The sequence below is a fragment of the Apostichopus japonicus genome, chromosome 2 (assembly GCF_037975245.1).
Source record: "Apostichopus japonicus isolate 1M-3 chromosome 2, ASM3797524v1, whole genome shotgun sequence".
NCBI lineage: Eukaryota > Metazoa > Echinodermata > Holothuroidea > Aspidochirotida > Stichopodidae > Apostichopus > Apostichopus japonicus.
Window position 1 is genome coordinate 23,497,447 of NC_092562.1, and position 20,662 is coordinate 23,518,108.

The following is a 20,662-nucleotide window of genomic DNA, read 5'->3' on the forward strand; positions in this document are numbered from 1 at the left end:
GAACACTCACCCCAAACCGCGTGCCGCGCTCTGAAAAAGTTAAATTTCCGTTGCTGTGTGACTATTTCTGGAATCGATGGTAGTGTCTAACTCTTCTGTTACACCCCATTTGAAATTAGGTCAGATTACCGGCATGAGACATTTCTTTGTGCGCGAGTCTTCACACCCTTTAAGGTGACATTTTTTAATGTCTAACCCAACTTACCCAAGCAACCTTATATGTAAGTTAGGGTGATTTTTCTGAAATTTACAAAGGTTCACTAGATATGAGGAAATACCAAAGATTTATTCCATGCATATTCTAAACGATATGTTTGAACTTTGGCTGATGTTATGAAATATTAATCCATGTTCCAAATAATTTGTTCATGTGGCTGTTGTAAATGTGTTTAATGTTGCAGCAGCTGTAAACATGAAATTTATATAATGTTCATTGCAGTTATCAGTTTATCAATTTGATATACTTCAGAGTATCATCACAAGAGTGGCTAAACTGGACTTGTCAAATATGAGAAAGTTCTTTAAGTCGATATTTAAATCGCATAAACTATGTGTGCTATCACATCATCACGTGCATGACTTTATTTACATTCAGGACTACACCATCTTCATAACACTTTCCATTATGGACATATCTCTTTGATTGCATCCATGGATATATCCCTTCAGAACAGCATTGATCATATCAAGAAAAAGAGGTCCCTAGCATTCCATTACACTCTCAGGCTGAGAAGATGGCAGCTAGCATGAATTAAGGCATTTGGATCACATTCAACATAATCACTTTTAATACCATTATTTGCTTTAGAATATGGTGGTGCAGTGTCAACAGCTGCTGAAGATGTGTAACATTGCAGGATTATATATAAACATAAGCTTTTTATAACTGAGCTATCCAGCCCATAGTTGGTGGGAATCCCTATACAGCCATGTCTTTGCTGGGGGTACCAATCAGAAGCAACAGTTCCTTGCATACATTGTAACCAGGGATCTGGTCCCAGTTCCATTTGATTTTAACACTATATATGGGCGATGTACCAAATATAAATACTGTCACAAGAACACATGTTTGCCTCAATAAGTAACTGTTTGTATGTATGGGACGGTCCCAAAACTTAACATTGAAATGTCATACTCTGCCATGCTTCCATGTATCTTAGGCTTTATTGCAATTTTATGTATTAAACTTGCAAATGATTGCCTGATATACAAGATTAACATATATCTTATTTAAACTTAAGATGTGATGCCAATAGTCCTCATCTTGGATAAGACATTCTATAATCATCTGACTGCTATAATATACATGTGTCTCATAGTGTTTGTTTATTAAGTAACTTGTTCAAATGGCTTAGGCATTTATTTACCTTCTTTAATGCCTTGTCTTGGTTTATGTTGTTGTTTACTTTTATTTCCAAATAAATGTTCATCACTTCAAAACAGCAGTCAAACCAAACTCTGGTAACAATACGTACGAGGTACCTGACATTGTACAACTGGAACCCAAAAATGGCACGACAAGTCCTCCTTCAAACTCACCACAAGTCACAACTTTGGATGAATCTGAAGATCCACCAATCAGCCCTTCAGATAAAACGTACACCAATCTACCATTGTCAATCCTTGTGTCTGATCTAGAAGAATATTTCAGACGAAACAAGCAAAACTTAGTGCAAGAATTCCAGGTAAGGCACTATTGTTGAAAACTTAGCCGGCTCACCCCAGTTACGTGTGGCTGTTTAGGGATTTAAATATACCATATGTAGCAACACCCAAAATCCTTCCCATAGCTTAGGGTAATAGAGAAGGCTATCTATTGAAATGCAGATAAGGTGTGAGGGGGATGGGGTGGTTGGGAGAGGTTTTGCCTGGAGTTTATTGCTGTTACTATTTGCTTCAATGTACGTATCAATTTGCTAAATATGTCTCGGCATTTTATGCATTCAATTTAATGTTGCTTGTGGTGCAGGGCAAGCGACCACAAACTTCCCTTCGGTGAAATTGTTGGTGACTAAGGCATTATCTTGTTCTTGAATTGTTACTGACTTGCATGTTTGTATTAGTTCCAGATGTATAGAACTGTTATCTAAAGTTGTTTATAAATTCAAGGTACTAGAAACTGCCATGGCTGAGACTTATTGACTCATGGTTCAACTTCTGTTCAATCCACTTTCGTAAAATTCTTGAAGTTCACTAAGTATTTGCTTAGTCTTCAAGACTTAGATTTGATTTGATTTGATTTGATTTATTTGATTTTCCACTGGATATATACATGTGGAGGGAAGTCCTCTAAAAGCCAATTCATTTCAACATCTTCTGTTGAGTACTCTGCCATGTTCACTGCAGTTAGCAATGTATGAGAACACATGTAAGAGGAAGTAAACCTAATATATTGAGGTGTGTTTATTCGATCGGGTACCAAGTCTGACTCTCTTTTACAATAGTTATTAATATATATCTACAGTGTGTGTGGAACTAAGTAGATATCAGGTAAGGACAGTTGCTGGTGGATATCGTCCACAGCAGGTGGTCAGTATATCTGTCAACTTGCAGAGGTCACTGGTAGGAGTCGCTCACATCAAGTTGTCAGCATTAAAGTAGTGTAGTGACATGCATATTGTAGTATAATGGTACATGGTGGACATCCCATACCCTTCTTTCCATCTATACCTGGGACATTAGGAAAAGTATTCACTTAGTGTTTACTAAGTGCTCTTGGGAGCAGAATTATTTAATGAGGTAAGTGGTAGAATATACCTACTGGGACTACTTGCACTTGATATGTGATGGAAAGCTTACATTACTGTAGTATTCAAAGCTTGGTATGAATTATTTAAATATTTGTTTCAACACATGAGCCAAAGCACATCAACCACACTGAATATGTCAATGCTATTGGAGGAGGTTCCATTGATCCTGTACATTGCTTAATTGACTTTCAATGAGCCTACTACAACTAACACAACTGCAACAGAACGGAGAGCCTTTAAATTGAATAGACACTGCTTTCCTTTAGCCGTAATACTGTATTATTGTACAAACGTCAGAATATATAGCTTTTATTCAGGCCTGTAGACTATACAGACCTCTAAATGTAGTTGATAATTTCATCAAAAGGAAAGAGGGTAATTTTGTAAAGTCATGACAATTTGAAAGGAGTTACTAACAAAGGAATATTTATAATGCATCAGTAACCAAGGTTAAAAGGGAGAGCAAAGCAATACCTTCACTATAGAATTGCCAAGTTCAAGGCCATTCCTTCAACACACAATAGCTTAATTATTATGGTATCTAGGTCTACTCACTCACGGCTCACAGAGGTGATGATAGACAAAGAATTTTTGGTTTACACTGCTACAATACCAAAGGAATTGCTGTGCTGTACCCCAAAGCGGAGTCTTAGCAGGAAGTAACATATCTTGAAAATGAATAATTTGAAGACTTAGGCCAAGAAACATAAGAAAAATAAGGGAATAAAGAAGGGATTGAGAGGGGGAATTTAACTGGTAACAGAAAAGCAATTGCAACTTTCTGACATTCATACCTTATTAGTAAACGTTTGAAAAGAATTCTGTACTATTTACTGTACTTGTGGTCTTGCAAAAATGTAGTTTGCATTTTTGAACTGTTGAGGTTTTTCAAGGCAATAGTGCATAATCATGTGTTGCACAATGTTAGGTATTATGATAAGATGATGAGAGGAAATTACCCCCGCCCCCTCTTCAATGCACTCACCCAACATTCACTTATTCTTTGCATTGCCAGCAATCAGTAACAATTTACCATAGAAGTACAGAAATTAAATTGTGTGACATGATATATTCTAAGAAATTTTGATCAGTTTGTATGGATTTTCATTTCAGATGACAAACAATTTTCTTCTTTTTTTCATTATTCTTGTGATTTAATGGGGGGAAAAATCTGTTTTATGATTCCAGGGACCTTTTCAGTGAGAGAAACCCTCTCTTGGAGCTGTTGGTGGTCTAAAAAAAGTTAGTATTTTAAAAATAAGAATATTTTAATCTTATATCATTTTTTTAGTCTAAACTCTAAGCTGAATTTGTGTCTTTCTCAGCTTTTGAGGAAAGGACAACAGTGTCCTTGGACTGTTGGAGATAAAGAGGGAAACAGGAAGAAGAACAGATTCAGAAAAATGTTTACCTGTAAGTGTTCAATTAAATGAATCTCTTTGTTTATAAACATCTATGTCACAATATGAGCTTTGTCATGTAAGCTATATATGTGCATCTAGAAGACTTTATCTTCTGAATTGAAACGGAGATTCAGGTTTGTGTGGATCTATATTTCATTGGCTATATTTTAGTTCATTTATTGAAAAGATTAAAGTTGTCATTCAATATTAAAACTAAAAGACCTCAAGCTTAAATGCGAAACATTATTATTGACAACATTGAGTAGAATCTAATTATACCCTATGTTTTAATTTTGAACGTCACACACACATCTAGTGCATTTATCTAAGTATCTATACACATTAAAGACCTTGAGATTCATCAAAGGCACCAACCATATTTAATCTAAATTGATATTTAAACATGCACTTTGTCAATTTGATTGATTGATTGTCGTTTTGCACCAAAATAATCAGGGTTCTCAGTTTAATGCCTTAAATCAAATGAATTAATTGAAGGTGTTTGAAATATTAACTCTCTTTAAACTTTGGTAGTTATTTAACGCTTTGTGACAAACTTCTAAAACCTTTGTAGATATTGCTTGACTGCTAAATCGTGAAGCAGATCATTTTGTTGATGGTGATCATTCAGCTTTGTCATACATATAAGCGTTATCTAGTTTATGAAGCAAAGAGGACAGACCTCCAATAAACTAGGCACACTATGAAAATTGCTGTAAGAACATTTAAGTTTCCCTTCTGGAAAAAGGAAGACAGCCTAGGTTCAATGGAAAGAGTAACAAATATTCTTCACAACTTTTTTGTAGCAAGTAAAGTTATAAACTTTAAACAAGAAATTAGCAGTTCATACAGGTCAAAACTCTTATCAGTTTTGGTACATCAGTTGTTTGGACGCTACTGTAGTGAGTGTCTGTTATCTGTATTATATAATCACATTGCAGATGACCACAGCCGTGTCGTCCTGGAGAAACTTATGGAAGAACCGGACTCAGATTACTACAATGCATCTTACATCTTGGTATGAATAATCAATATTAATTTTGCACTTTTCTTGTAAATATATATTTTTGTATGTAAATATGAAAATTCTCAGATTTATATCACAGGTTTAATTGTAAGGATATATCCACACATCCTATGCTTATGTCCTTCACAAAACAAGAACCTTTGCCTATGGATATTTATAGTATGCATATTGTCTCTTTTGCAGGACCAGCGTGGTGAAACTTCCCTAATTGCATCTCAAGGTAATGTAAGCACTTTATATATTAAAATGTATGCTTTAGGAAATCTCTGCTGGCAATTAAGAATTAAGTTCCTTGACATTAAAATATATGGTTTGCTCGTAACTAACAATAAGTAACCCACATAGCACTTTGACGATCATCCACTCTGGGAGGGGGAGGCTGGGATCTCCATCTGGTTTTGCTTTTTCATGAAAATACCTAGTACTTTGTCCTACATTTTGGTTTAATTTTCAAGCAAGGATTTGTTGTTATATCTTTCAAATCATAGATGTGATATAATAATCAGAAATTATGGGAAAATAATCAGCAGCTATGGGAAAGTTTGTTTTTGTTACTACAGTAACTTTGATATCAATAATATCCACCTCTTCTTTTATTTCACTCATTCATCCCAAAATGTCTGGATAATTATCCATGATGTAGTGTTTTTGGAGTGAAAATTTACAGAAATTTGAAAATACCTTGTTGTTTGCTGAAGTTCTTTAGTGTTGAATAGTACATTTAAACCTGAAGCACAGATAGTAAGCAAATGAAACACAGAAACAATAAATTGTTTAATTATGGTTTTAGATATTAAGCTGTACATGTCTGCCCTAATTACAACACATAGAGCCAAAAAACTGTTAGGAAACTAATACTGCAAATAGCCTGTGTGTTTAAATATGTAAATTTTACTTTATTTACATCGCAACTATCACCAGAAAGATCAAACATTGTGTGTCACTCATAGATTGATCAGTAAGGAAAGGACAAAGTTAGATCACATTGACTTTTAAGACAAATCATTTTTGGTCTTTGATTATTGACAGCTCCAAACAAAGCTTCTCTGAATGATTTCTGGAGGTTGATTTGGCAGGAAAAAGTGTCCACCATCGTGATGTTGACAAACCTTACAGAGTATGGAAAGGTGAATCAAACCCTTCCACGTATTCTTCATTACTAATGTACAATATGTATCTACATGTGGATCAAGGATTAATACTATAGCTATCTGTGTGAGATCATTTGGGTGATGAAGGCTCATATTACATCACTGTGTATTAGCATTGTGGTCAAATGTCTAACTCAATGATATATTCACCTGTATCCCACACCTCATCACTAGACAGATGTAGTGTGGGATGAAGAAGGGAGAGAGAGCTCAGCTCTTGCAACTCCCCTACATTGCAGATGTCTGTCCAAAAGTCCCTTGAACTGATTAATACTGGTAGCATCAATGGCAGACTGTGGAAGGGCGTTCCATTCAGATACAACCGTGACCGAAAAAATATGTCTGCGTACATTCAATTTTGAATATTTTGCGCACAGTTTCATTGAATGGCCTCTAGTAAAAGAGATGTCGCTAAATTCAAACCATAATTGAGGGCTAGCTTTATCAAAACTTTCATAAATTTAAAAGCTTCAATTAAATCTCCTCTTAGTCTTCTGGTGGATAATGTAGTGAGATTTAGAGCAGAAAGTCTTTTATTGTACGGCAAATGCCGCAAAACTGGTATCATCCTTGTAAATCTTCTCTGTACTTTTCCAGATAATCTATATCACCTTTTAAATATGGGTTCCAAGCTTGAATGGCAACTTCCAAGTGCGGAAGAACAAGAGATTTATAAAGTTGCAACATTAATACATGTTCCTTTGTTTCAAAAGTTCTGTTAATCATTCCCAAAATCCTCTTGGCTCTTTCACACAGGCAACAACTTGTGTATTTAATGATGTAAGGATTACTGACATAGTTCCAAGTTCAGGGCAGATCATTTAAATACTATGTCTCTGGGCGAGAAACTTAATCTTCATTGGCCTTTATTCATCCAATTGTATGAAAACTTGGGAACCTACAAGGTCACTTGAAAATATAATTGCATGTGCTGGTTTTGGCTGCACCCTATTGGATCACCCAGGGGACACATTGATGCGGTGGGCTGTAGTGCCCTGCCAGAGACTGAGGCTGTTTGAATTGGGCACAAATGGGTGTGAAGGTGTGTCAAGTTACCAATGGCCAAGGGTGAAAGTTTGGTCTTAGTAAAGACTGTAAACCTTCACCTTTAACTTTCTTTTAATGTTTACTGTTTTGATTGTGATGTTCTTTGAGATACATGACGCTACAATGCTGATGTTTAAATATAATAACCCTGACATGATCATTGCATATATGATAACATAATGTCATCAATTATATTTGTAAGCTTTCTTGCTCTTAGTTTCTCTCAAGGACTTAGTAACTCTATGTACAAGGGTCAGAAACTGAAACCTCTGACAACGTTGAATCTACAGCTTGAGGAATTTAATTCGCCAGAAATAGGAAGTAGCTAGCTCAGTGGGAGGAAAACAGGCTAGGTGCATGCACTTTCTGATCCTTCGTGTTCTTTTTCATGCAATGGACAAAAAAAAAACGATGAGTCTCTGGCTGTCAGTCTCAGAAATGACAGATCCAGCTATAGTGGGTGTAACAAATTTTCAAGGGAAAGCTTATAGGATAGGCCTACTCTTTTCATGTCCAAATATGTGAAGACTAAATTTTAACATGTTTTGTCTTCTTGGTACAGGATCGTTGCACACAGTATTGGCCAAATCATGAAGGAGGAAGCAAGTCCTTTGGAACTATTGTGGTGTCCTGGGCAACCACAGAACATTTTGCTGATTTTGATGTCAAGGAGTTGCAAGTTGTCAATGTAAAACTTAAATAGTTTCAACTTTGTACAGATCACTTTTCTTTAGAAATAGCAGTTGAAGAAGTTTATTACTGTTACATATCTATTGTTTACATGTAAGGCCAGTGTCTGCTCACTTGAGCTTCATTAGAAGCATTTTTTATATATTTAAGCAAAGAATTGTTGGTTTCGATACCAACTTTAACCTACGCAGTCACAATAACGGATGTCTGTGCATTTTTGACACCTTGGTTTCAAACATGTCTCCTGAAGAGGAGCTTAGACGAATTTCTAGACGAAACTGATTGCTTGGTAAGAAGGTCAAAGTCATTTGAGGTCATCAAAGATAGCTATTAATTACCTCATCGAAAAAGCTCAATGTATATTTGCATTTCTTGTTAGTCAGTAGTAATTTGTATGCCAAGAGAATAACAGGCTAATGATTTTGTTAGCAGTGCAATTAACTGCCTATTCAGATTCTATTTGCAGCTTCTTTTCCACTATAATTAGAACTGTCAGATGAAACTGGCTTTGACCCCACATTTTGATAGCAGGGTGCTGATGTCTATGCCTTTTGACTATTAACACACTAGAAGCAAAAACATTGTTGACAAAAATCTACCAAATTGTTCACTATAAGTATACAACAATTGTTAATTAATGAACTTCTTCTCACACACAGGAGAACAAGATGCAGACTGTATATCAGCTACATTATACCACATGGCCAGATATGGATGTACCGACTGATTTTATTCCTATTACGGAACTAATCAAACACACAAAGCTTCTCCATAATCATAAGAAAAGTCCAGTTCTGATCCACTGCAGGTAAACCTGTCTAAATTTTCTTTTATCGAATTAAAGATTTTAAAGTAAAGGTAAAAGTAGTTACCTCTCATCAAGCTTGGCTGATTTAAATCACATCGATGTTATTAACTTGATTTAAAAAAAATCATTGATTGAAATCACTGATTTGGATCTTTTACATACTGATACATACTGATAACTTTCTCAGATATTTTATTTAACATGTTAAAACTATGCAAAAGCTTAAAAGAAGTTGTATATACAACTTAATTTAAGGTTTCCATGGACCAGCAACTTTACAGAATGGCCAAGTCGCATGACCTTCCTACCTTGAAGTCTTCATCATAGTCATCAGATTAGTCAATATTAACATTTATCCAGTCACGTTTGAGATCATATTTTCATGTAAAATGTTGCAACATTAAAATTAATCAGATAGTACCTGCTGTGATAGCTTATAAGTACAGGTTCTTGAATTTAGCTTCACTGAAATTGCTCTGCAATTCAGGCTTCAGTACTCCAGTAAACTAAAACTATGAAACTTGGTGTACTGGGTTGTTAGAATATTGTAGTCAGAACTGTGGCCAGAATATAATCTTGTCAAAGATAGAACAGACATCAATTTAAGTGTAAATTACTGCATACTGTAGATTAATCGGCATTAAAGGTTTAGTATATTTCAATGGTTACTGCTAAACTACAGTAGCAACAGAGCTACATCTATGGCCTCCTTGGCTTGTAATGCTTTAAATAGAAAAGTTTGCATTACGGTGTAACACAGTACTGTAGATTTCCACTGTACTATAATCTTTTGAAAAATATGTCTATATTTGTTCACTATTCCTACCTGACATGTTTCTGACAACTCTGAAACATACACAACAACTTACTACAACACTACTAAGCAACTCAATGATAACTTTGCAAGTGCTCAGTAAAGCATCTTCCTTTCTCCATCCAGCATCCTCCCCCCCCCCCCCACCCTAGCTGGGAAAATGTAGTGTGTCTTAATTAAGGTTTATAGGCAAGTACTACTTTTTTACTACAAGTTTGGCATGAGATCAGAAAGTACCTATCCCAGGGTCAACACAAGTTTCCAAGTATCAAAAGGACAAACACATGAAGGCATCATGTCAGATTTAGCTTCTTTAAACTTGTACTCTAGCCTTCAATTTGCATTACATACCATGTTATACAACGAAAAGCATAACTCTGTGAATGTCCCTGTCAGCTCTGTTAGTATCATATGAAATCCTGTTACGGCTGTTATCACTTATTCCTTTTTCTCTTTTGTGTCATCTTTTGTTGGTTTGGATACCTGCATCAAAGCTTTACATATGTCACACATGCCCTTACATTTGGTTGGAAAGTAATATTCTTTACCAAAAGTACAGGCCAGATTAAGCAAGTTAATTTGACTGGTCTCTAGAAATTAAGATGCCCCTTTAGGGCGAAGAAACGTCTCTTTCAAACACTTTTCTTAAAAACACTTCATATGGCAGGGGCTCAAACACATACACTTCTGTGGGATTTATTCTGAGACAACCTATCCAATTAGATCTCTTTCCTAGATGGCATAGAACCTTAGCCCCTCCCTACCCTAGCACAAAGCTGTTACTCGTGCCTCTGATATAATGGAGTATGGTAAACGGGTGGTTACAAACGCCATTGAAGTAAAGTAACAGAATATTTTTGTAAAGTTTTATCCTCTTGGTTTGGCATGGCCAGGATTTGGAAATCATAATTGTCATGTTTTGTGGTGGAATTCATCAATATGCTGAGAGACAGCTGGTTCAAGTCTTTAAGTTTGTCCTTGGATTTTACAAGCAGTATACTAATGGTAAAGTGACATAAATGCTGATGACATTCTTCTGTTGTTCCTTAGTGCTGGAGTTGGCAGGACTGGAACATTCATCTCCATCTACTGTTTAATGGAAGTTATCAAGACAGAGAGAGAGATCAACGTATTTAGTTTCGTTGAGACGGCTAGAAAGAACAGGATCAACATGGTCCAAACAGAGGTAAACATCTTTCTGAGTTGATTCTTATATATTATTAATCTTGTCTGATAGTTATAAGTCTATAGTGACAAAATTATGTTATTAACTTGACTAGTTGTTTTCAAATAGTAGTTGACGAGAAGTGTAATATGTTTTAGGGTTTCGCTTTTGCTTCTTGCAATATCAGATCTAATTGAGTAATAACAAAGATATAATAAATAAAACATTCAATGACAAGGATTGTTTCCTTGTCTACCATTCAGAACTGAAATATTTCCTTTAACAAATTGACATTTTCTGATATGAAGGTCATTAAAGTGAAATAATTTTGTGTAAGCTGTATTATGTGTAATTAGATGTGTTATGCCTGAGGAAATGACCTTTCATCTTAATTGTACCTCTTTTTTTAAATGAAAAGAAAAATATTTCTCACACAGGAACTTTCTTTCCACTTTTACAGAAACAGTATAATTTCATCTACGAGAGTCTAGTCGATTTTTATCTCACGAGTCACACAGAAATTCCGGTGCAAAATCTTGAGTCTCAGCTTAACACAAAGCATGCCCTCACAAGAGAGTTTGATGTAAGTAAAGCTAGTGAAATGTTGTCATTCCTTAATTGATTAACAAGCAGAACTGCTTGACCAGAACTAAACAAGTAATCACTGCTTGTGAGTAGAAGATCACAGCCCCAATATCCAAAAATGTCATCTTTTCTGTCATTTAAATGATTTTCCTGAGCATATTTACTTTCTAATGTGAGTAGTGAGTTATTTCGAGAGCTGATGCCATACATTATCTGGTAGTTCCTAATGTTTTTATTGCAAAAAATGCTTTATGCTTACATTTCTGGAGGAAAGAATCTATTGCTATTCAACAAAGCTGATACCTTACTTCTTCTAGAGCTTGTTTAAGGCATTAAGTTAAAGGGATCAAGGATAGTTCACTGAGAGATGTTTTCGAACATGTAGATTCATACCATGGGCATCAGCAGTTAATCATGGGGCTTAATTTGACTGCCTTTGAAAGATAATAATTAAAGCTACGGCCTGACATAGTATTTGAGGGGGCCAGGGGGGATTCTCATAATGCAAAGAAGAAAAAAGCTCCATTACTGTCTGTTGCAGCTCCCGAAGAGAGTAGTGCAAGGAAGAAAGTCAAAAAAGAAAGAAAGATCGCCATTTTATCTGCAACTTTAAAATATATTAAGCACACCAACCACACCCTGCCCCCTCCCCCTCCTCCATACTTCAGAATGGAGGACAGATTTTCTGAAATGTGAAATCAGGACCTAAATAGTTACAATGGAGATAGCATGCCAAACCAGATGCTCCATTTCTGTCTTTTTGCAGCTCCTCAATAGGGTAGTGATCAGAGGAAAGACAAGGCACATTGATGATGTTGATAACTCACAGAAGATCCGTTTCAAAGAAACAGAGCCAAGTAAATCATATTTACAGTTCTCGTTTGGTATTTTATTAAATGATATAATAATTCTTCAGATCAGGACACAAAAATTAGCATTTCCTCATGAAATCATATCAATCATTTCCCCTGAGCCATTGCTTTGCATTTATTAAATCTTTATTAGTACTTTTTGCAGTATTTGGTTGTCCAGACCTACCAAGCTTATATATAACTCTGTTTTCGATTTTTCTGAAGGTCTCTTTTAAAACATAAATTAAGATAAATAAAGTCTCATCTCCTATTTAAGTTCTTTTATGCCTCATTTTCACAACTATTAAAGCTCATAGCGTCTTCATCAATGATAAATTTCTCCTTGGTTCCTGTTTATACCTCATGCATTATGTTTACTATTAGCATCAACAAGTCAATACTTATATTGATATATGATGGTCATTGATGATGCCTCATTACCGATCTTTTTTGCATATAAACACTAATTTGACATTACCAATTCATGTCTCATAGTTATGTCTAATACCTCATCAGGGTTAATATTTTTGCCTCATATTGCTCCTTTACAGATCATATCACCAGTTTCATGATTTGTAGCTCATTGTCACTTCTAATGCTTCACTTTCAATGTTTTCGCCTGCTTTCTAAACCTGGTAACATACAGTCATTAAACAAAAGACTTACAAAAGTTTGTTATCTTGCAGATGACAAGGGCAGTATCTTCCTGTCAAGTGAGACCAGCTCAGGCTATTCCAATTACATCAATGCCACTGGATATCGAGTGAGTAGTGGTTCTAATTAATGTCCACAAAAAATTGACAGTTTAATTTTTTTCTAATTTTTTTGACGACCCTCCGAAATATTTGGCAACCCATCAAAGGGCCAGGGGCCCCAACTTGATACCATGGCTCAAGATGAGCAAACCCTCAACTTAGGAAAATCTGAGACAAACAAGGGCCTGGAACAGTGTATCAAAGTATCATGATACAATATACCCTTGAGAAATGAATGTATTGTAGACAAATATATGGATAAATGGAATAAGTGGATTAAGTACAGATGAAAATACCAATTGTTGCTATAACCAAACCAACGATAGATGAGAAGGGAGCATTTATGGTTTACAGTCTTTTTTTCATACATAAGACCAATTGTATCCCTTACTAACAGGCAGGAAAATCAATTTCTACCTGATAAAATTCACAAATACAAGATGTCTTGAAACTTCTATCTATGATTTCCCATTTTAACAGAGTTTAAAAAAGAGGACTGCATTCATCACCACACAATCCCCATTGCCTAACACAGTTGAGGACTTCTGGTGTCTCATTCAAGACTGGGAGTGCCCCGTCATTGTTATGTTGAATAAACTGGATCTAGAAGACAAGGTAACAATCTTGTTTTGAATTTGATGCATGCTCGGGTTGTGGGACTCTTTACACTAACAGTAGTTTTTATTCAATTGTGAAGTATATTCTCTAGAATTGTGCAAACTGTTAAGCTAAACTCACAGACTGGAGAGGTTATTGGTGTTTATTTAACATTACCATCTCTACATGCAAAGTGTGCAAATTTCAAGGAGTTTGGTTGTGAAACATCTCCATATCTGTAGCCAGTTTCCATGACTACATATTAGCTTTCATTTGCTAGTAACATTAAATTTCTATTATTCATGGAAATTTTCTAGTTGGAGAGGTCATTTGCTTCCCTGTCCTACTCATCCATTTTAACACCCAGTCCTCCCCCGCCCCCCACAACCCTCACCAGTGGCAAAATTGTTAATTATGTTATATGTGAAGAAGCATGTGAAAACAAGTATTGTCAAGCTGTAATAGATACTGATAAGTGAAATAATATATAGTGCAAACATGAAACTAATCTGATACCCTGTCCATTGGAAACAGCTCAATTTATCCAATTATATTTTTAAACTTGTAATACCGACAATTATACTCGTCACAAAGTGTAGAAAGCTTTATTACTTTTTCTTCATTTTTTCTCATTTGCTTTATTACGCTGCATTCTACTAAAGCTTTTGGGTGAGTTGTGTTCATGTTGCAATATGGCATGATTCTAACTTTTTATCCTGAAATCCCTTTTTGGGTCAATAGTTACCCATTTTTTGTTTTCATTGTTTGGTTTCTATCTGTTTACTTGTTTTTCAAGTTAAAGTTGGTTGCATGTTACTTTTATGGTAACCGGCAATTTCAAAAAGTCAAGTTGCCTGCTATCTATAGAAAGCTTCTCACTCGGTAGTAATATCATTTTCTGTTCCTTATTAGATCAGTGTATTGTGCAATCATGTGTCGTTTTTTTCATTCCATCTTCTTTTATTCTGTTTTAATTTATTTTGTTCCTTTTTTTTGTCCTTTTCATTTGTCATTGCTCTCTTTATAGACAGAAATGACCGCCCTAACATTATATATGTACTCTAGACTTCTCACCAGCTTTCACCGCGGCAGGCAATTGCTGTCTCGGAAAACCTTGATGTCAACACTATGGTTAAAATTCCCAATGTTGATGATGGTTTAAGAGCCCCCCCACTTCATCTCTTGTGATTTGTACAATGTGATTTACATATTCTACTGTGTTCTTTGCAAAGAGGGAAATTGTGTAGGTGAAACACGTTCTCAGTTCTGTTTATGTTAAAATAATAACAAAAAATATATTCGTGATAATTTTGCAGGATTCCCCATTTCTGACATTTTAATCTTCCTAGACACCCCTCGAAACCAAAAACTAGTATTTTAATTGCTTTTGTCTTCAAATCATTATTTGAACATAAACAGAAAGATATTGATTGGATTTTTTGTATTAAATCTCATATCACTGGTATCAACAAAGACTTGGGACCCCTAACGTAACTATCAGTTCTGCAAACATGCATAATATGTTCTTCTTCTACTTTGTTCCTTAATCTGCTTTCTGTATAGTCGTGCATTATTCAGTACTCATGCCATCAGTGCCACCAGTATTTATCTAACATCCCTTTTTTTGTGTAACATTTTGTTTTTTTTTTGCATTCCTCTGCCAGTATTGCTGAAGAACATCCCAGGGGCCAAAAATTCCAATATATTTTCTAACACAGAACTCGTTGTTTGTCAACTATGAGTCATATCATATCGTATTTACTTTAAATGACAAACATATTTTGAAACTTCGTTTTGTTTGTTTTTTTCATGTGAGGAAAGTAATGTAATTGTATGGGTTTTTCATGTGATGAAAAAAAAGAAAATGAAAAGTTTCTAGAACTCTGGGTAGAGAAGTGTAAGGCTTGAAATCGAATTGCTTAATTAGTCGCTAATGAACCTTCATTTGTTTAATGTATCTAGGGTAGTGACTCAATTTCCAGGGTATTTGAATAATACTTGGAATGTCTGGTATCAATGGAATGTAAATGTAAACAGCTGTTTTAAATTCATTTATCTTGCATTTCAAATGCATTGTATCTGATAAACTTATTTTCCCCTTAATTGTCTCATCTACCTAAAGGTAACGTATAGTGAGATGAGATATCGTACTTCACCCCACATCAGAAATATGAGAAAGTGTATGAGTGAGTGTGTTTTTGTGAATGATCAATAAAGTTCATCATGGACTCCTCCTAGACCGTAGGTCCAATCAAGCTCAAACTTGGTGAGTAGGTGACCTGACAAGTGCTGTCTGGAAGGTCTGAGGTCAAAAAATGTTTTTTTATCCATTTTCTGCTGTAGGAAAAAATCATTAAACCACAAGATATGTAGAGAATGATGGGACAAAGTTTAAAATAGTACTTATGTGGTTATCGAGGCCAAAGGTCAGTGTAGGTCAAATTGGCCAATCAAGTACAACTCCTAAACTCTAAGTCCGATCACATTCAAACTTGGTGGGTAGTTGCCTGACCATGTAAACTTGTCTGTGTGATTGGTGACGTCAGACTTCAAATACTCCCAAATCATTTTTAGACATTACCTGCTGGTCAGTATTTTGGAAAAAGTCATTAAAACACAAGATATGTAGAAAATGATGGGACAAATTTTAAAATAGTGCTGATGTGGTTGTTAAGGGTTGAGGTCAAATTGGCCAAAATTGTACAAAAAGAGGTGTCGCTAACTCCCAAACTCAAAGTCTAATCAAGTTCAAACTTGGTGGATAGGTGCCTGATCATGTAAACTTGTGCCTGCGTGAGTGATGACATCATAGGTCTAAGGTCAGGGGTCAAAAACTTTAACACTAGTTTTAGCCATTTTCTGCTTGTCAATTGTAGGAAATAGTTACGAAACTACACGAGATGTAGATAATGATGAGACTTCTTCTAAAGTACTGCAGATTTTGGTCTTAGGGTCGAGGATTAAGTTCAATTGAGGTCAAAATACACCGTAAAGTCTGAACATTCATGTTTAAACTAACTGTGAACAAATGGAATACTTTTTAGCAAAATTAGGATGCCAAAAGTAAATTCATGAAGCAGATGAGATCTGTAACTCCATGGATTGCCCTCTTTTTCTGGTATTGTGTATTAATTATTCCTTATCATCATTAATTTTGTGAACAATTTTCCATTTTCAGACATGTGCTCAGTACTGGCCTGATGAAGGGGCCACACAATATGGTTTCACCACAGTCTCTCTTTTGAATGGGATAAAACATCCGCATTTCATCCATAGAGAGTTCGAAGTATCTCATGCTAAGTCAAAGGTATGTAATATGATCAAATAAACATTCAACAAGAATAAAAGATAATAGCATAACTCATATAAACAGGGTTTTCAAACAAAGGCCACTAGTGGGGTAATTTTACCTCAGAAAGAGAAAAAGCATTTTACTCATTTTCAGTTTAAATTGCCGAGAGATATGTCACAGAAAGGTTTTAATATTTTAGAAAAAGAAGTCTTGCAATAACAATCTGTACTGTAACAATGTGAGCTATTAACTGTTTGCATATGTAGGACTAGTAATATGCAGGCCATCTCAAGCAATATCACTTACCAAGTTGCTACTGACCATTCAGTTACTGGCACACTTAAACGAAGAATCATGCAGCAGGAATTTAATAAGCCAATGGCCAGTGATACGCTTAAAAGGAATCAATGTTTCTGTTGTTTCATGATGCAGAGATCAGGCCACAAAACAATGTGTATATTTATTGACTACATGTCAGTGGAGATAACTATTTGTCAGTAGTAAGTAAAAGGTAATAATATTGTTCTGCCAGTAAGCATTTAGAAGTTAAACACATGATAAGTTGGTTAACAATCATCAGCAAAGAATCAGAATGATTTCTATACCTAACATAAGCCCCATAGTACTTCTTATTATCAGCAAAATATTATATTATAGTAAGTGATGTGAAGTGAGAACTTTTATGTTAGCTAGCAGGTCTTTTAACACTTGCAATTGGTTGTTTCATCCCTGCAATATTTTAGTGGTTTGTAATATGATATAACACATTTTTCTCATATCTCTTGTAATATGACATAACACAAATATCTCATGTCTCTTGTAATATGACATAACACATATCTAAGAAATTGAAGTAAATTTAACTAATAACTATGAAGGTACTAGTTGGCTATAGGTATGTGTCATAATGAAACTTTTGACAGAAACAATGTAATGTATGGATGCATGTTTGTTATCTAGAGTATTAGCAAAGTGTAAATAACTGTTGAGTTTGTTGCTCAACTTTTACCTGCTTATGAAAAGAAGGAGGGGAGTTATCTTTCAAACAGAAGAATATAGTTGATGTGCATTCACAAGAGCTATTCAACCAAGATAATTAATTAAACCAGATAATTAAACTTGTGAAACAAATGCAACCATTTTTGTTGACGTAAATTAAACAAGCAGGTTCAACGTCACAACCATATGTAGGCCAAATTAGTTCACACCAGAATTGGTTTTGTTGTAGTAATGTTCTGTCCAAACATATCGGGAGAAAAAGTTAGTTGTGACCCGCTATACTTGTAAACTTGCTTTATCAGGTTCTTACGGTTTTACTTATTTCTCATATATAGAAAGTAATGTCTGTACATCAACTGCAGTTGCTCAACTGGCCTGAAGACAGAAACTTTTCAGTAATGAAGGAGTTCAGGAAGAAGATCAGCTTTCTGTATAAACAGCAAGAGATGTGTGGACCTATGCTAGTGCACTGCATGTAAGGATATAGGTCTGTGAAAGATTGTTACTTAGTAGACTAGATTTCAATTGCATAGCAGTAGAAATTGTTGGACCTACACCAGCTTACTGTATGAAGGATATTAAGGAATAGGTAACATTATGAACTAGGTGTGGAATACAAAGGAACATTATATAGATTTAGTTTAAGAGAGGTGAGGCTGGTTACAGGGGTAATGCAATGGGGACTGAGCAAACTCAAAGCACTCAATGGGTAGGGTATTGTCAGTACAGGGACGAATGGACTTGTTTGTTTCCAAAAGAACACAAAGGTAACACTAAAAAATTAGCCATAGTGATGAATGTTGAAAGGAAGCATATTTTGTGTGTAATACACATGTATAACATTACATGACAAAATGCACGTTGACAGCTCTATTTAATTAATTAAAATAGCCAAGAGTGATTAACAGGGTGAGTAGGAGAAGGCATGGGTTAGAACAATAAATAAACCAAAGGCACACAAACAATGTGATGCCATTGTTTCTTATCATTTTCAAGTTCATTATGTAAAAAAATAGATTCTTGTCTCTCATTGCGATGGAAAATTTTATGGAGTTTCTTCATTTTTTTACTAACAGCAGTGGTGTTGGGCGTAGCAGTGTATTTGTTGCCATGGATATGGCCCTACAGCAGATTGAGGCTAATGGCACAGTGGATGTTTTCAATGTGGTAAGACAGATGAGGAATAGAAATCCAAATGTCATCAAGTCAGAGGTGAGTTTAAGTTGTAATAGTTAATAAATACCAATTATAATCAACATGGTGAGTAGTATAGAATATTGTTCATCAGAAAGTACAATCGACCACACCATCAAAACAGAATTGAGTTTGTGAAGGAGATGCAAGCCCAACCATTGTCATTTGTACATGCCAAAAAACATCTAACAGCTAACAAAAATATTATTCCATTTGGGAGATATCACAGATTTAATGTTTCTGCACACACAAGCCTATAGACTTGATCATGTTTTTATGACATCACTGAGCTGCATGTGCTACAATTGTTTTATGTTTATTATTTATTTATTACAGTATTCATTTCTGTATTTGAAATGCCAAACCCAAAATACTGAAGTTGTTAATACACATGACATAATGATGCATGTATTGGTTTCAGTGTCAACACTATTAACACTATTCTACCCAAAGAGAATAGGTAAAAGGACTGGGATCCTAGTGTCACTGTGACATCACAGAGTTTTCTGAGATTTTCTTAGGTGGTTGGGGAGATGGTCTTTACAAAGATCTCTGTAATGTTGGTCAAAGATAATGATTGGGTTTTGTGTCTCCTATTAAAACTGCACACGATAGATGGCATCTTCAAAACAGATGAGACTAAGATGATGATGAATTGTTATATATGTTATCCAAAAGGCCTCAAATAAATGAAAATAAAATTCCACTTCATTTAATAACAATATCTGCATCATCCTATAACAAGTGAATTTAAGAAATACTTCATACACATGAGAAATAGATATGTCAACAAATTTCGGAAGTTGTTAGTTCTAAATATTAAAAGTAACTGTCCCCTCCTAGTGCTGATAGTCGACTCTTTTTGTGTAGTTTATTAATCGCATAGCTCTTCTTGTGATTACTGCAATTACTTGGTTACAGTTACGGTGTCGTCACTGTCATTTTTACATTGCAGAAATACAGTCAAAACAAATCTTTCACCATGGTGCACTTTCCTTATTTCATCTTTCGTGTCTTAACGTGTGGTGTCTAAATCATGTTAAAAAATCTACCAATCAAAAACTGTGAACAATTTTCAATCTACAACATTTTCTTAAATTCCTTCATTGTAAATCAAATCTTTTGAATGAATCTACAAGGCTACTTCAACTACTAGCACTAACAAAAGCTAACGCGCAAACAATTAATACATGTAACACCTTGTAGTGGTGTGATGATAAGTATCCAAGAGCTTTCTGTAGAAGGACATTCTAGGCTAGGCTCTAGTCTAGCAGGCACATATTTTGCAAATTGAAACTAAACTACACCGCAATTGACGTAATTCCATCCATCAGACATCCGATAAATGTAAACAAGCCAGAAATGAATTTTATAAACAAGTTTGAAAAAATGACAAAAACTTTGGCAATCGTAAAAGATTGTTAACCTACAAATGTCCGATTATGTGCAATGATCAAACATTGCTCTCAATTTTGCACTGCAACAAGCATATTACTGACAAAAAAAAACACATGAATCTAACCAGAGCAAGTGT

General features: G+C 35.1%; 1 protein-coding gene across 6 annotated transcripts in view; it reads left to right on the forward strand.

The window, feature by feature from the left end:
- LOC139982824 (uncharacterized) overlaps positions 1–20,662 on the forward strand; it is a 220,871-nt gene that overhangs the window by 130,686 nt on the left and 69,523 nt on the right. For 5 of the 6 annotated variants that reach the window (XR_011798390.1, XM_071995967.1, XM_071995958.1 and 2 more), the window contains exons 15-29: positions 1,444–1,685; positions 4,076–4,163; positions 5,095–5,171; positions 5,364–5,400; positions 6,210–6,307; positions 7,941–8,066; positions 8,728–8,876; positions 10,741–10,876; positions 11,316–11,438; positions 12,207–12,297; positions 12,978–13,054; positions 13,527–13,661; positions 16,822–16,950; positions 18,270–18,409; positions 19,011–19,146. Coding sequence is in view for 5 of the 6 variants with exons in the window: in XM_071995967.1 (XP_071852068.1) it covers positions 1,444–1,685; positions 4,076–4,163; positions 5,095–5,171; positions 5,364–5,400; positions 6,210–6,307; positions 7,941–8,066; positions 8,728–8,876; positions 10,741–10,876; positions 11,316–11,438; positions 12,207–12,297; positions 12,978–13,054; positions 13,527–13,661; positions 16,822–16,950; positions 18,270–18,409; positions 19,011–19,146 (1,784 nt within the window). In the remaining variant the exon portion in view is untranslated. The remainder of the gene's footprint in view (positions 1–1,443; positions 1,686–4,075; positions 4,164–5,094; positions 5,172–5,363; positions 5,401–6,209; positions 6,308–7,940; positions 8,067–8,727; positions 8,877–10,740; positions 10,877–11,315; positions 11,439–12,206; positions 12,298–12,977; positions 13,055–13,526; positions 13,662–16,821; positions 16,951–18,269; positions 18,410–19,010; positions 19,147–20,662) is intronic. The other variant, XM_071995940.1, reaches the window with a different exon arrangement.